Genomic DNA, 12,045 nt, shown 5'->3' on the forward strand with positions numbered 1-12,045 from the left:
CTCAAGCCAGTCAGCACAACGCCAACCCAGTGGAGCTGAAGGCCAGTGCCAGGAGCAGGGTTAGAGATGCCGTCTGGGGACTTCCTTGGTGGTCCAGTGGTGAAGACTCTGCCTTGCCATGCAAGGGATGCTGGTTCGATCCTGAGTCTGAGAAGATCCCACGTGCCATGGGGCAACTAAACCCGTGTGTCACAGCTACTGAGCCCGTGCTCTAGAGCCTGAGAGCGGCACCTACTGAAACCTGCATGCCTATAGCCGCTGTTACACAACAAAAGAAGCCACCGCAATGAGAAGCCTGCGCACTGCAGCTACACCGTAGCTCCGACTCGTTGCAACCAGCCCGTGTGCAGCAACCAAGACCCAGCACAGCCAAAAATTAAATACACAAAAATCTAAAACATTTTTATTCTTAACTTTTACCAAGAAAAAAAAAAAGGGCTCTCTGGCTTAAGTGATGGTTTGTCTTTTTTCCTAAAGTATGTGGAAGAGGAGGAGGGGACAGCCACAAACCAAGAGCTAAGAACTCAAAAAAAGCTGAAGGAGAAGGTTCTGGGCAGGAGGGTGCCATCAGTGGCCTTGAGGAAGGGCCCCTGGGAGCTGCGTCAGGCTGGCCTGGCTGCCTGGTGGGGGATGAATCAGCTCCATGGAGACACGGGGCGACAGGTGCTGCTCTGCTTGGAGCTCTCTGGGGAGATCGAGGCTCTTTCAGAAAGTGACAGGCTGGTTGTCAGAAAGGTGGGGGCTGTGTGCAGTCAGCAAAGACAGAGATCCCTGTGGCGGCCTGAGACTGGAAGGCCTGCAGTGTTGCTGGGATGCACAACTCCAGGGGCGCTGTTCACACCAAGTTCTACAGAATCCTGGGGTCAGCGTTGGCGAAAAACTAGAGCAGGTCAAAAAGGATTGAAAAGACTTCTTGTCCCAGTGAAACAGATGGATGAAAGGAAACAGACACACACTTCATTCTTTTTTTCCTCCTTTCCCTGAACTGGCTTCTTTTCTGCAGATATGATTCCGCCATTAAAGACCTTAAGGAGGCTTTGACTCAGCTTCGAGGGAACCAGCTGATTGACTACAAGATCCTGGGGCTACAGTTCAAGCTGTTTGCCTGTGAGGTGAGGAGCGGAGGGCCCAGCCTGGGGAGTGGTGGGCTGCGGCTGAGGGGAAGCTGACAGCTCAGATGCACAGCCATCTGTTGACACTTCTAGGAGCCCGAAGAAGGCATTTTGCATCCCCTCCCTTGGGACTCAGATTTACCCTTAAGAAAAAACTCAGAACCATTTGCTTGGGGCTCCTAATGGAGTCTTCAGTTACCTGAATGCATGGATTTTGTTAACATGAGGCTCAAAGGACCATGTAGAAATGAGTTTGCTGGATTCTCTGAAGGGAGGCTTGGCTGGACATGAGTGTGTTGGTCTGTGAAAGCGTTCGTGTGTATATGTGTTAGTTGCTCAGTCGTGTCTGACTCTTTGCAACCCCATGGACTAGCTCGCCAGGCTCCTCTGTCCATGGGATTCTCCAGGCAAGAACACTGGAGTAGGTTGCCATTCCCTTCTCCAGGGGATCTTCCCAAGCCAGGGATTGAACCCAGATCTCCCGCATTGCAGGCAGAGTGTTAACCATCTAAGCCACCAGGGAAGCCTGAAATATTCATAATAATTTGCATGATTCAGGTTGACAGGGTGTTTTCTCAGCATTATACTAACAAATCAAAAGTCACAGAGGTCTCTGCCCTAGTGAAGCTTCCTTTGCAGCAAAAAACAAAGCAAATCAAAAGACAACAACAAAACAAAGAAACAAAATCACAGGTTCACTCTCCATGCAGAAACTGCTTTACCCTGGCTCGGTTCCAAAGTTCACACACTTTGCGATGAATGGTGTGGCCTCGTGTACTTGGTTAATACCCAGAGAAAGAGTGAGGATCATTTAGCACCAACCTGTACCCTCCTGGTCAAAGAACAGCTCAGAGCACACAGTTAGGAAAGGTCTTCACAGAAGGGTATCATGTTCTATATCACCAAGATGGAGATACATGACTGGCTTTCACGTTCATGTACAGGTTCATGTACTTTTCCAGCCAACCCTCCCCACTCTCATTCTAAACCCCTAATATACACCAGTAACTTTAAAACTAATATCCCTGCAAACATAGATTTTTACTTAGCAGAATCAGTGAAAAAAAGCCCCCTTGCTTGAGTTTCTCAGGCAGAAGAAGCCCAGTGTTCCCAGGGTCACTCAGGGCTAATAATAGAGTCCACAGCTGCCTGCGCCCCTGGGGACACGTGTCTCCATCCAGCCCCGCCACAGGATAGCAACTTCAGTTCTCCTTGTCTAGGGAAATGAGGCTCTTTGGTGGGCTGGCGTTAGGCCAGCTTCCAGTGTGCAGTCTCTCAACTGTGGTCCATTTGATGTGTTGGACAAGTTCATTCTTTGTTCTGGGGACTGGCCTGTGCCTCGTAGGATGTTGAGCTACATCCCCGGCTTATACTCACTAGATGCCTGTAGCAACCCATTCCCAGGGTGACAATCGAAAATATCTCTAGACATTGTGGATCACCCCAGATTGAGAATCATTTACACTAATTAAAGGGTTGAGGGACCAACAAGCTCTGGAGAAAGCATCCTAAAAAAGTGGCATCAAAGCAGAACTCCATGGGAGGAATGTTCCCCCTGCAGCTGGAGTTGAAATGACCCAGGGGGCAGGAAATCCTGGCTGTGCCGTCCTCTGCCAGGGAGGCTGGACTTTTCAGGGTCCCATCTGCCACCTGGGACACTTCAGTCACTTCACTAATTATAAGACCACCCCTCCCTTCCCATCAGAATTCTGAGAAATCATACCAGAAAAGAGTCTCAGGCTTTTCCCAGTCATGGAGTCATAAAAACCTGTTGCTAGAGAAGGTCTTAAGAGCAGGTGTCTGAGAACCAAGCGGGAAGTTTTAAATGGCCTCAAGGTCTCCTTTCTTCCTGCATGCATGTTCACGGGGGTGGATCAGGCCAGTCAAGCATGTTTTCGGGCAGCAACAGCTCCCTGAGGCTAAAAAGAGCCCAGGAAGGGAGTCTAGTTCTCCACTTCTGGGCTTGGTCCCTGTCCCTCTCGTTCAGCACCAGCCAACTAACTATGGGAGAACCAGCCTTGCCACCATACATGTTGTTCAGTTGCTCAGTCGTGTCTGACTCTCTATGACCCCATGGACTGCAGCCCGCCAGGCTTCCCTGTCCTTCACTAGGTCCCAGAGTTTGTTCAAACTCATGTCCATTGAGATGATGATGCCATCCAACCATCTCATCCTCTGTCACCCCCTTCACTGCCTGCCCTTAATCTTTCCCAGCATCAGGGTCTTTTCCAATGAGTCAGCTCTTCGCATCAGGTGTCAAAGTATTGAAGCTTCAGCTTCCGCATCAATTGTTCCGATCAATCTTCAGGGTTGATTTCCTTTAGGATTGAGTGTTTGATCTCCTTGCTGTCCAAGGGACTCTCAAGAGAGTTTTCTAGCACCACAGTTTGAAAGCATTAATTCTTCGGTGTTCAGCCTTCTTTATGGTCCAACTCTCACATCCATACTTGCCTAAATAAACAGTCCTCTTCTATTCTGGATGAGGCCCGGGGCCAATCACAGTGTAGGTGGCAGACTGGTATTGAGAAGTGTAATAGTTTTCCACTGTGTGATAGTCGCTCAGTCGTGTCCAACTCTCTGCGACCCCATAGACTGTAGTCTGCCAGGGATTCTCCAGGCAAGAACACTGGAATGGGTTGCTATTTCCTTCTCCAGTTTTCCACTGCTGAATAGCAAATTGCTGTAAAACAGAGTGGCTTAAAACAATCTGGGCTTCCCTGGTGGCTCAGCTGGTAAAGAATCTACCTGCAATGCTGGAGACCTGGGTTCTGTCCCTGGGTTGGAAATATCCTCTGGAGAAGGGGATGGCTATCCACTCCAGTATTCTGCCCTGGAGAGTTCCATGGACTATTGTCCACGGGTCGCAAAGAGTCAGATGCAACTGAGTGACTTTCACTTAAAACAATTCTCTCATGGTTTCGGGCATCAGGAACCAGAGGCCCTCAGGAGGTTGCAGTAGAGATGTTGGTAGGGGTGCCATCATCTGAAAGCCTGACCGGGGCCAAAGGATCTACTTCCAAGGTGACTTAGGTACCTGGAGAGTTAGGGTTACTTCTTGGTAGGAGGCCTCAGTTTTTTGCCACTTGAACCTCTCCCTAAGGCTGCCTGAGTCCTGTCATGATATGGTAGCTGGCTTTCCCCAGAGGAAATAATGATCCAAGAGGAACTGATACAGAGTGTTGATGTCTTTTCTAACCCAACCTCAAATGTCACGTTATGGAAACCTCTCATTTGCATAATATTCTATTTGATACACATTCAGCTCCCTTGGATGCGGAAGGGACCACACAGGTGGGTGAGTACCAAGAGGTGAGAATCACTGGTGCTGACTCGGAAGCTGGTTGCACTAAAGCAAGGACTTTGGGATCAGAGAGAGAGGGATCAGATCCCAGCCCAACACTTCCTAGTCTTAAACACCTTGGTGAATTCAGTGTCATTTCTGAGCCCCGGGCTCCTTCTCATCTGTAAAGAAAGGCTGAGTAGTTACCCTAGACACATTAGCTAACACTTTCATTCATTTTTGCATATGTTTATAATGTCTGCTAGGGCTTCCCAGGTGGCTCCGTGGTAAACAATCCACCTGTCAACGGAGGAAATGCAGGTTCCATCCCCGGGTTGGGAAGATCCCCTGGAGGAGGAAACAGCAGCCCACTCCAGTATTCTTGTCTGGAGAATCCCATGGGCAGAGGCACCTGGCGGGCTATAGTCCACGAGGCCACAAAGATCTGGACACGACTGAGCATCACATAATGCCAGCTAGGGTCAGGCATTAGAGGCCCAAGGGGCCACAAGGTGTCAGCAGCCAAACACCCATGGTCACGCATAATGTGAGGTGATTGGGTTAGGAGGAGAAGAGTGCTAGGGAAGGATTCTGGAAGCACAGAAGTGAGGCCCCTACCTTGTATGCTGGTTGTGTGGCTTAGAGATAATGCAGATAAAGTGCTTGGCCCATAGTGATGGTCAGTAAATCATATCAATGATCATGATAAAGACGACAGACAGCACTGATTTCCAGTGCTGATTTCCCCGAGTTCTTCATAGATTTAGCTTTGTGACTACAAAGAATCCCCAGATGGTATCAGTCAGCAAACTCAGCTCTGTGGTCTTCCCCCAAATCACATGGGCATTGTCACCCTCCCCGAGAAGGCAGGCAAGACCTCTGTGCTCAACCTCCCAGTAAGTCCCAAGATAGTTCCGCAGATAACAGTGATGATAGTAGTGAAGAGCTCTAAAGCACCCACCACGTGCCAATTAAACACAGTGCTTTACATGAATTCTTCATTCCTTACAAAAATCTGGAGGCAGGAAACGTTATTATCATCATTTTATAATGATGAGGCCACATAGCAGAAAATAGCCCTGGGATCCCTCCACTGCACTGCCTCCATGCGTTACTGCTTAGAAGGCCAACAATCCCCTTCTCCAACGAGGCCCCAGGTGACCAGCTGTATCTCCTCTCTGAAGCCCTGGAGAACCGCCCACACCCCACCCCAGGGCATCAGGCTGTGACTCCTATCACTCCGACCCGTGAGAAGCCTGCAGCAGCTCCTGGTCACTTAGTCATCCTCCATACATGATGTGAGGAGCCCTAAGAACTGGCTACACTGTCATTAAATAGAAGTAAGTTAGGGATTTCCCTGGTGGTCCAGTGGTTGAGACTTTGCCTTCCAATGCAGGGGGCGTGGGTTTGAGCCCTGGTCGGGGAGCTAAGAGTTCACATGTCTCGGGGCCAAAAAAACCCAAAAATCTAAAACAGAAGCAATGTTGTAACAAATTCAATAGAGGTTTTAAAAACAGTCCACGTGAAAAAAAAATCTTAAAAAAGGTAAAGTAAACCCTGCTTATTAGTTGCCATCTTGATTTCCTTCCACTCCAGGTGAAGCGTTGCCCTGGGTCTGTATTGGGTCTCTTTCCAGCTCCAGCGAACTCTTGCCCATAGAGCTTCCTCCTGCCCATATGACTACATTACATCTTGTTACTCCTAGGTTCTAGAATGGGTTCTGTGGATGTAGAACCCTCTGTCTCTCCATCCCACATCGTCCAGTCTTTGAGCCCAGGACCAGTGGCAGGAGCCGGTCTGGGAGGCCACAGCATGTATTTTACCCCCAGCTCTTCAAGGGGCCTTGAACACGTCACTGCTGTCCATACCAAAACCACACAACAGCTCTAGCCCACTCCTGACCTCCTTGGTTGTTGAAGGAACGCACACGATGTTGGAGTTTTGCATTACATGGTGTTTTCTTCACACCATCCTTGTGTTAGATATAAGTCAGGAGCCATATTGATTGCACTGTATTGTAGATATCTCCAGGAGAGCTGGGGAAGGGAGAAAGGCCACCAGGCAACATTCCAGGAGCAAAAAGTGCGAGCTCTTCCCTGCCTGGTCCCTAGATTCGGAGCAGCCTCAAGCTTTATGTTGTGGCCTGTGCTTTTCTAGGTGTTATATAACATTGCTTTCATGTACGCCAAGAGGGAGGAATGGAAAAAGGCTGAAGAACATTTAGCGCTGGCTGTGAGCATGAAGTCTGAGCCGAGACACTCTAAAATCGACAGAGCCATGGAAAGCGTTTGGGTGAGTGCGCTGGCGAAGCAGCAGGTCTGCTTGGGTTCGGATTTGTTTCTGTGCACATGTCGACTGGGAAGCAAAAATGTGGCGCTTTTACTTCCTCTGAGCTCCAGGTAACGCTGATCTTGGGGTCTGTTTCCCTGTGGGATCTTGAACGTGGAAGTCTAAGAAGCTGAGGCCTAGAGGAAGAGACAGCAGAGCCATCCTCATGCCCCTCCAAGGGGGCTCTGGTGGGGGACCGGGGGCAGCACCCAACGGCAGAGGCTGTGCCCGCTTGCTTACCCGCTGGGTTCTCGCAGCCTGGCTCTGGGCCAGACACATGACAGTGCTCGAGAACAAATGCATTGATTATAGGAACAAATGGTGGGAAGTTGAGTTTGAGCACATGTAGGGATGAAGCTTGTTCTAAATTATATTTTTAAACACCAGGAACAAGGGGGCATAAGTCAGTCTGTACATATCTGTCCATGGCTGCGGACAGCAGCCCCAAGAGAGCATGGTCATGGGCCTCGCTCGGGTCCTGGGCCACCCATGTCAGGAGTGACAGCCCTCCGTGAGCCTCACAGAGTGGGGGGGGGCAGCCCCTCTAGGAAAAGAGGGTGCTGGGCAAACAGCACCCACAGACATCTCGGTATAAGGTGACAGTGAAACCAAATGGCCCTCCCCGACACACTAAGATGTCCAGCCCTGCATGTGGAGAAAAAGCGCTCTTGCGAGGTTCTCTCAATGGATCCGGGCATCTGTTCAGTGAGGGACCAGGGTCGTCACCCCCATTTTACAGGTAGGAAAAGACTCTGTCCTCTGTGTTTTAGAAACAGAAGCTGTATGAGCCGGTGGTGATCCCTGTGGGCAGGCTCTTTCGGCCGAACGAGAAGCAAGTGGCTCAGCTGGTCAAGAAGGATTACCTAGGCAAGGCCACGGTGAGTGAGGCCACTCGGTGTCCCCTGAGTCCCCTCTTGCATGAGCCCTGTGGACTGAGGGCGAGGGGACCCTGGAGGAAGGGGTGCCTGCCTCTGGTTCTGTCCTGGGGAGGCAGCTTCTAACCTAAGGGTTGACAAGCCCATCCTTAGCCACCGTCCACCTCCGGAACCAAGTCCCTGTGAGAACAGATCCAGGGTGTGAGGAAGGGATCTTGGGGAGGACAAAGAAGGATGGGCACACAGAGCCAGCACAGCCCTCACACCTCCCTCTCTGAATTTCAGGTGGTGGCCTCTGTGGTAGACCAGGACAGCTTCTCGGGGTTTGCCCCACTGCAGCCGCAGGTGAGGTGGTCCTGCCCTTCTCCACGGGTCTCCAGGGCTCTCTGGGAAAGAGCCAGCTTGGGCAGAGTGCCTGTGCTGAGCGGCCTCATTTTCAGGGCTCTTTTAGCTGAGCTTTCAGTCTGTGGAGGGTGTATGCCTGGCCATGCTTGGTCAGGGATCCCACAGCTGGAAGGGGAACAAGATCATATCCTTGGGTGTCATCTCAAGTCCTCGGGAGCCAGCCCTCCATTTCCCCTTCAAATGCCTGCCTTCGCTTCTCTGAAGTTCCAAGAGAGCTCAGCGTGTCTCATCTCTCCCGAAGCCTTGACCATTCTCTCAGAAAACTGAAACACAGCCATGCAAGGCTTTTGCTCGTTGTCCCTTCTCAGACACAGGACACAGGGGGAGCTCTTCTGGCTGCACCCATCGGCCGCAGGCAGCAATCCCCTCAGGAACATGGGCAGGCCCAGGGTGAACCATCTTTCCCCCAGGGTGGGCTCAGAGACCGGTTCCAGATAGACTAGATGCCAGTGGGTCTGGAATGTGAAGGTGGCACTTCCTTGTGAAGGGAAGTGGGTCGTGCCGGCTGAGGACAGTTCCAGCTCTGTGGCAACAGAACCAGTATGGGCAGGGGCGTTAGTCCACGCGAGCACAGGGAGGGGTTTCTGAGTGTGCTGGTCCCACGGTCCAGTGTGCACACGCCTGGTCACTCTGAGGGCTGTGCTGACAGCCTCCCAGGGTCAGAGAGTTGACTGCTGGCCTAGAAGGCGACCAAGGCTGGGGCATCGGAGGCTAAGAGGAACAGAGGAGGAGAGCAAGAGAGGCAAGATTCTTTGACCTCTCTCTTCATCAGAGAGTTGAAGAAAGCCTTGCAGGACTCCCTTGGGCTTTGGGGCACCCAGGGAACTCCCAGAGGGAAAAAAGCCCAGATAACTGGTCTCCATAGGACTCAGGGTAGAACAGGGAACATACTTTAAAAGGAGATTCTTACCTGACCTGTGGACCTTGAGTTGATTTTTATTTATTTAAAAAATTTTTTATTGAGTTATAATTTAAAACCATACAATTCACTTGCTTTACTTGTACAACTCAATGATTTTTGGTATATTTACAGAGTTGTGTAACTATCACCACAGGCCATAGAGGTTTTATTTATTTAGTTTTTGGCCACAAGGCATGTGGGATCTTAGTTCCCTGACCAGGGATCAAACCCTTGCCCCCTGCTTAGAAGCACAGAGTCTTAGCCACTGGAATGCCAGGGAAGTCCCTTGAGTTGTTTTTTAACTACCCACAGATGTCGTGTGGTAGAGCAGATGCTAATTATAGAGCAGTGCTTTGAGAAACTTCCTAGGAGGGGGACAGAGTTCAAGGGCAGAAGCACCCTCATGATGCCATGTTGCTCTGTGACAGCTAAAACTCCAGAAACCAGGTCTGGCTCAAGATGAATTGCTGTACTGGTGAAATCTGGGCCCAGGGAGCTGGTGGGAGGGGTTCTTTTCCAGTGTTTAGTCAGGGTACATGATTGCCTTCTCCCTCACGAGTGTTCTAATTGAGCCAGAAATGCAGTCTTCAATGTTCTGGTCTGGAAGGAGGCTTAAATTACCATTAACCATCTGTTCTGTCTCCCCTCCTTCCCTTGTCGTCCTGGCCTCCTTTATTTCTCCTGCATGTCCGATAGGCAGCTGAGCCTCCACCCAGGCCGAAAACCCCAGAGATCTTCAGGTAAGTTAGATTTAGACCAAAATGCAGGATAGCCAAACTCCCAAGCCTGAACCGAGGGCAACAAACGGGTGAAGAAGGTGAAGCTGGGGTCAGGGTCCAAACTGTGAGGAATTTAGCACAACAGGCTCCTCCTGCCTTCGAGGCTAGGGCGGAATGATGGTGGGAATGGAACTCTGACTGCAGTGAGGCTGACGGTGGTGACCTGGCTACAGCCGAGGGGTGGCCCTGTGTCCCCAGGCCAGCGTGCACCGAGACAGCAAGGGGTTGTCGCCGAAGGACCGCAGTGTCTGTGGAACACCACCCTCTGAGGGCTGCACACAGACCTCAGGGTGGAGGAGTGGAGGGTGCCCTCCTCTCAGGAGGATCCCCCTCAGAGGCCAGGCTCCCTGGAGCGGGGAGAGCAGAGTGGGAGGCCAGAACGGCTCGTCCTTTCCTGTGTGGGCGCGTTTTTCACTCCCTGTTGGCACATGTTTTCTGAAGAAGGAAGAGGAAGGACTCGAGAAAAAGAAGCCATTCTTCTGTAAGAGGAGAAGCCAAGGATGACAAAACCTACAGCTTTCTTCAGAGTTATCTCTAAGTGAAGAAGCAAGCCCAGCCTCCCCCTCCCCACTAGGGAAGGTTCTAACAAGGAGTGGAGAGAGTGCAAAGCAACTAGAGAAAGGCAGGGCCTGTGAACTCACCCCGAAGCTCCCCTGTGCTGGGGGAGGCCGTCTCCCCCACAGAGATGAATGCAGGGTCTGGAGACGAAACGAGGGGCCGAAGGGAAGGTAGCAGAGTGGGAGGGAAAGGGAACCAGCCTGGAGAGGCCAGCTGGCCGCAGTCACGCCTTCTGAAGCGGCTCAAATGGGACGCCCCAGAGCAGAGCAGAGCAGAGCAGGCCTTGAGGAAACGGCAAAGGGGAAATGACATTATGTAAGCAGAGCAAGGCAGCCTCACATCCCCCCACTGCCTCCCGGCCATCTCCCCTACTCTCTGTCCTTCCCCCATGGACGGCCTCAGCTGGCTCCAGGGCAGGCATCCCCAACCCCTGGGCCATGGACTGGTTCCAGTCTGTGGCCTGCTGAGGAACTGGACCACACTGTGGGAGGTGAGTGGCAGGGAGTGAGTGAAGCTTCATCTGTATTTACAGCTGCTCCCCATCACTCAAATTATCACCTGAACTCTGCCTCCTGTCAGGCGAGCAGCAGCGTTAGGTTCTCATAGGAACTGGGCCCCTTCCCCTAAAGTCAAGGCGGAATATCCTGAAATTGCCACAAAATAGAAACACAGTCCACAAGAAACACAGTCCTCTCTAAACCACTCCCCTGCCCTGGTCCATGGATAAACTGTGTTCCGTGAAACCCACCCCTGGTACCAAAAAGGCTGGGGACTGCCGTTCTAGGGGATTTCTGCCCTCCTCCCCCACTCTCCTCCTCACGCGGCGGGTTCTCACCTGCCTGCTCCTTTGCACCCTGGCATCTGATTGGGCCCCGCCTAGACTCGGCCACTGGCCAAGCACAGCTGGGATCCTTCCTCCTCAGAAGGGAAGGGAGGGCAGGGGTTGCAAGGCGTCATCGAGTGTTGTGTTATGTTGGGTTTTTTTTTAGCTCTTGTCCCACTGCATGTGTGGTTGTGGAGCACATTCACATGCAGAGTCCTCTCGGGCCACCAGACAGGCAACTCCCTGCTCACGGTCACCTGGGCAGTTAGAGGTGGGAGTGAGGCTCCCAGCTCCGGGTCCATAGTTGCTGACCCACAGCATCAAGGGAGCAGATGTGGTCCAGGCTAGATGGTGGATGGGATCTCGTATCTTGTGTCTACCCCTCCTCTTCTCCCCACCCCCATCCCGCAGGGCTCTGGAAGGGGAAGCCCACCGAGTGTTGTTTGGGTTTGTGCCTGAGACACCAGAGGAGCTGCAGGTCATGCCAGGGAACATCGTCTTTGTCTTGAAGAAGGGCAATGATAACTGGGCTACAGTCATGTTCAACGGGCAGGTATTCAGAGGATGGGGGGTGGGTGGGTTAATGGCACAGGATCCTGGCAGCACATGGCAAGCTTTTTGAGGAGCAGCGTCTGCTGCCTTACATGCAGGCCAGCTGCCCCCTCTTTCACCTGTCCCCCCACCCCTCCCCCGTCTCCGGGTGTCCTGCCCTGTGGCTACTGACGAGTGCATCTTTGTTTCCCACTTTCTGGCTCCACGATGCTGCACTGCAGAAGGGGCTTGTTCCCTGCAACTACCTTGAACCAGTTGAGCTGCGGATCCATCCTCAGCAGCAGCCCCAGGTAACGTAATGCCAAGGGCTGACCCGGTTCCCTTCCCACCCCTGAACCCTGCCACCGACAGACCATGGAGGGGAGCAGAGAGGAAGAGGCCCTGAGGACTCATTAGTCCTGAGCCCACCTTGAGTTGGTACCAGCCGCTCAG

At 52.0% G+C, this 12,045-nt stretch overlaps 1 protein-coding gene across 2 annotated transcripts in view; it reads left to right on the forward strand.

Moving 5' to 3' along the window:
- Positions 1 to 12,045, forward strand: part of NCF2 (neutrophil cytosolic factor 2) — a 33,737-nt gene that overhangs the window by 10,390 nt on the left and 11,302 nt on the right. For both annotated transcript variants that reach the window (XM_010853098.1, XM_010853099.1), the window contains exons 3-9: positions 1,004 to 1,112; positions 6,550 to 6,684; positions 7,491 to 7,598; positions 7,881 to 7,940; positions 9,598 to 9,641; positions 11,473 to 11,614; positions 11,835 to 11,903. In XM_010853098.1, coding sequence (XP_010851400.1) covers positions 1,004 to 1,112; positions 6,550 to 6,684; positions 7,491 to 7,598; positions 7,881 to 7,940; positions 9,598 to 9,641; positions 11,473 to 11,614; positions 11,835 to 11,903 — 667 coding nt within the window. The remainder of the gene's footprint in view (positions 1 to 1,003; positions 1,113 to 6,549; positions 6,685 to 7,490; positions 7,599 to 7,880; positions 7,941 to 9,597; positions 9,642 to 11,472; positions 11,615 to 11,834; positions 11,904 to 12,045) is intronic.

This window comes from Bison bison, unplaced genomic scaffold (genome assembly GCF_000754665.1).
Source record: "Bison bison bison isolate TAMUID 2011002044 unplaced genomic scaffold, Bison_UMD1.0 scf7180017864322, whole genome shotgun sequence".
Lineage (NCBI taxonomy): Eukaryota > Metazoa > Chordata > Mammalia > Artiodactyla > Bovidae > Bison > Bison bison.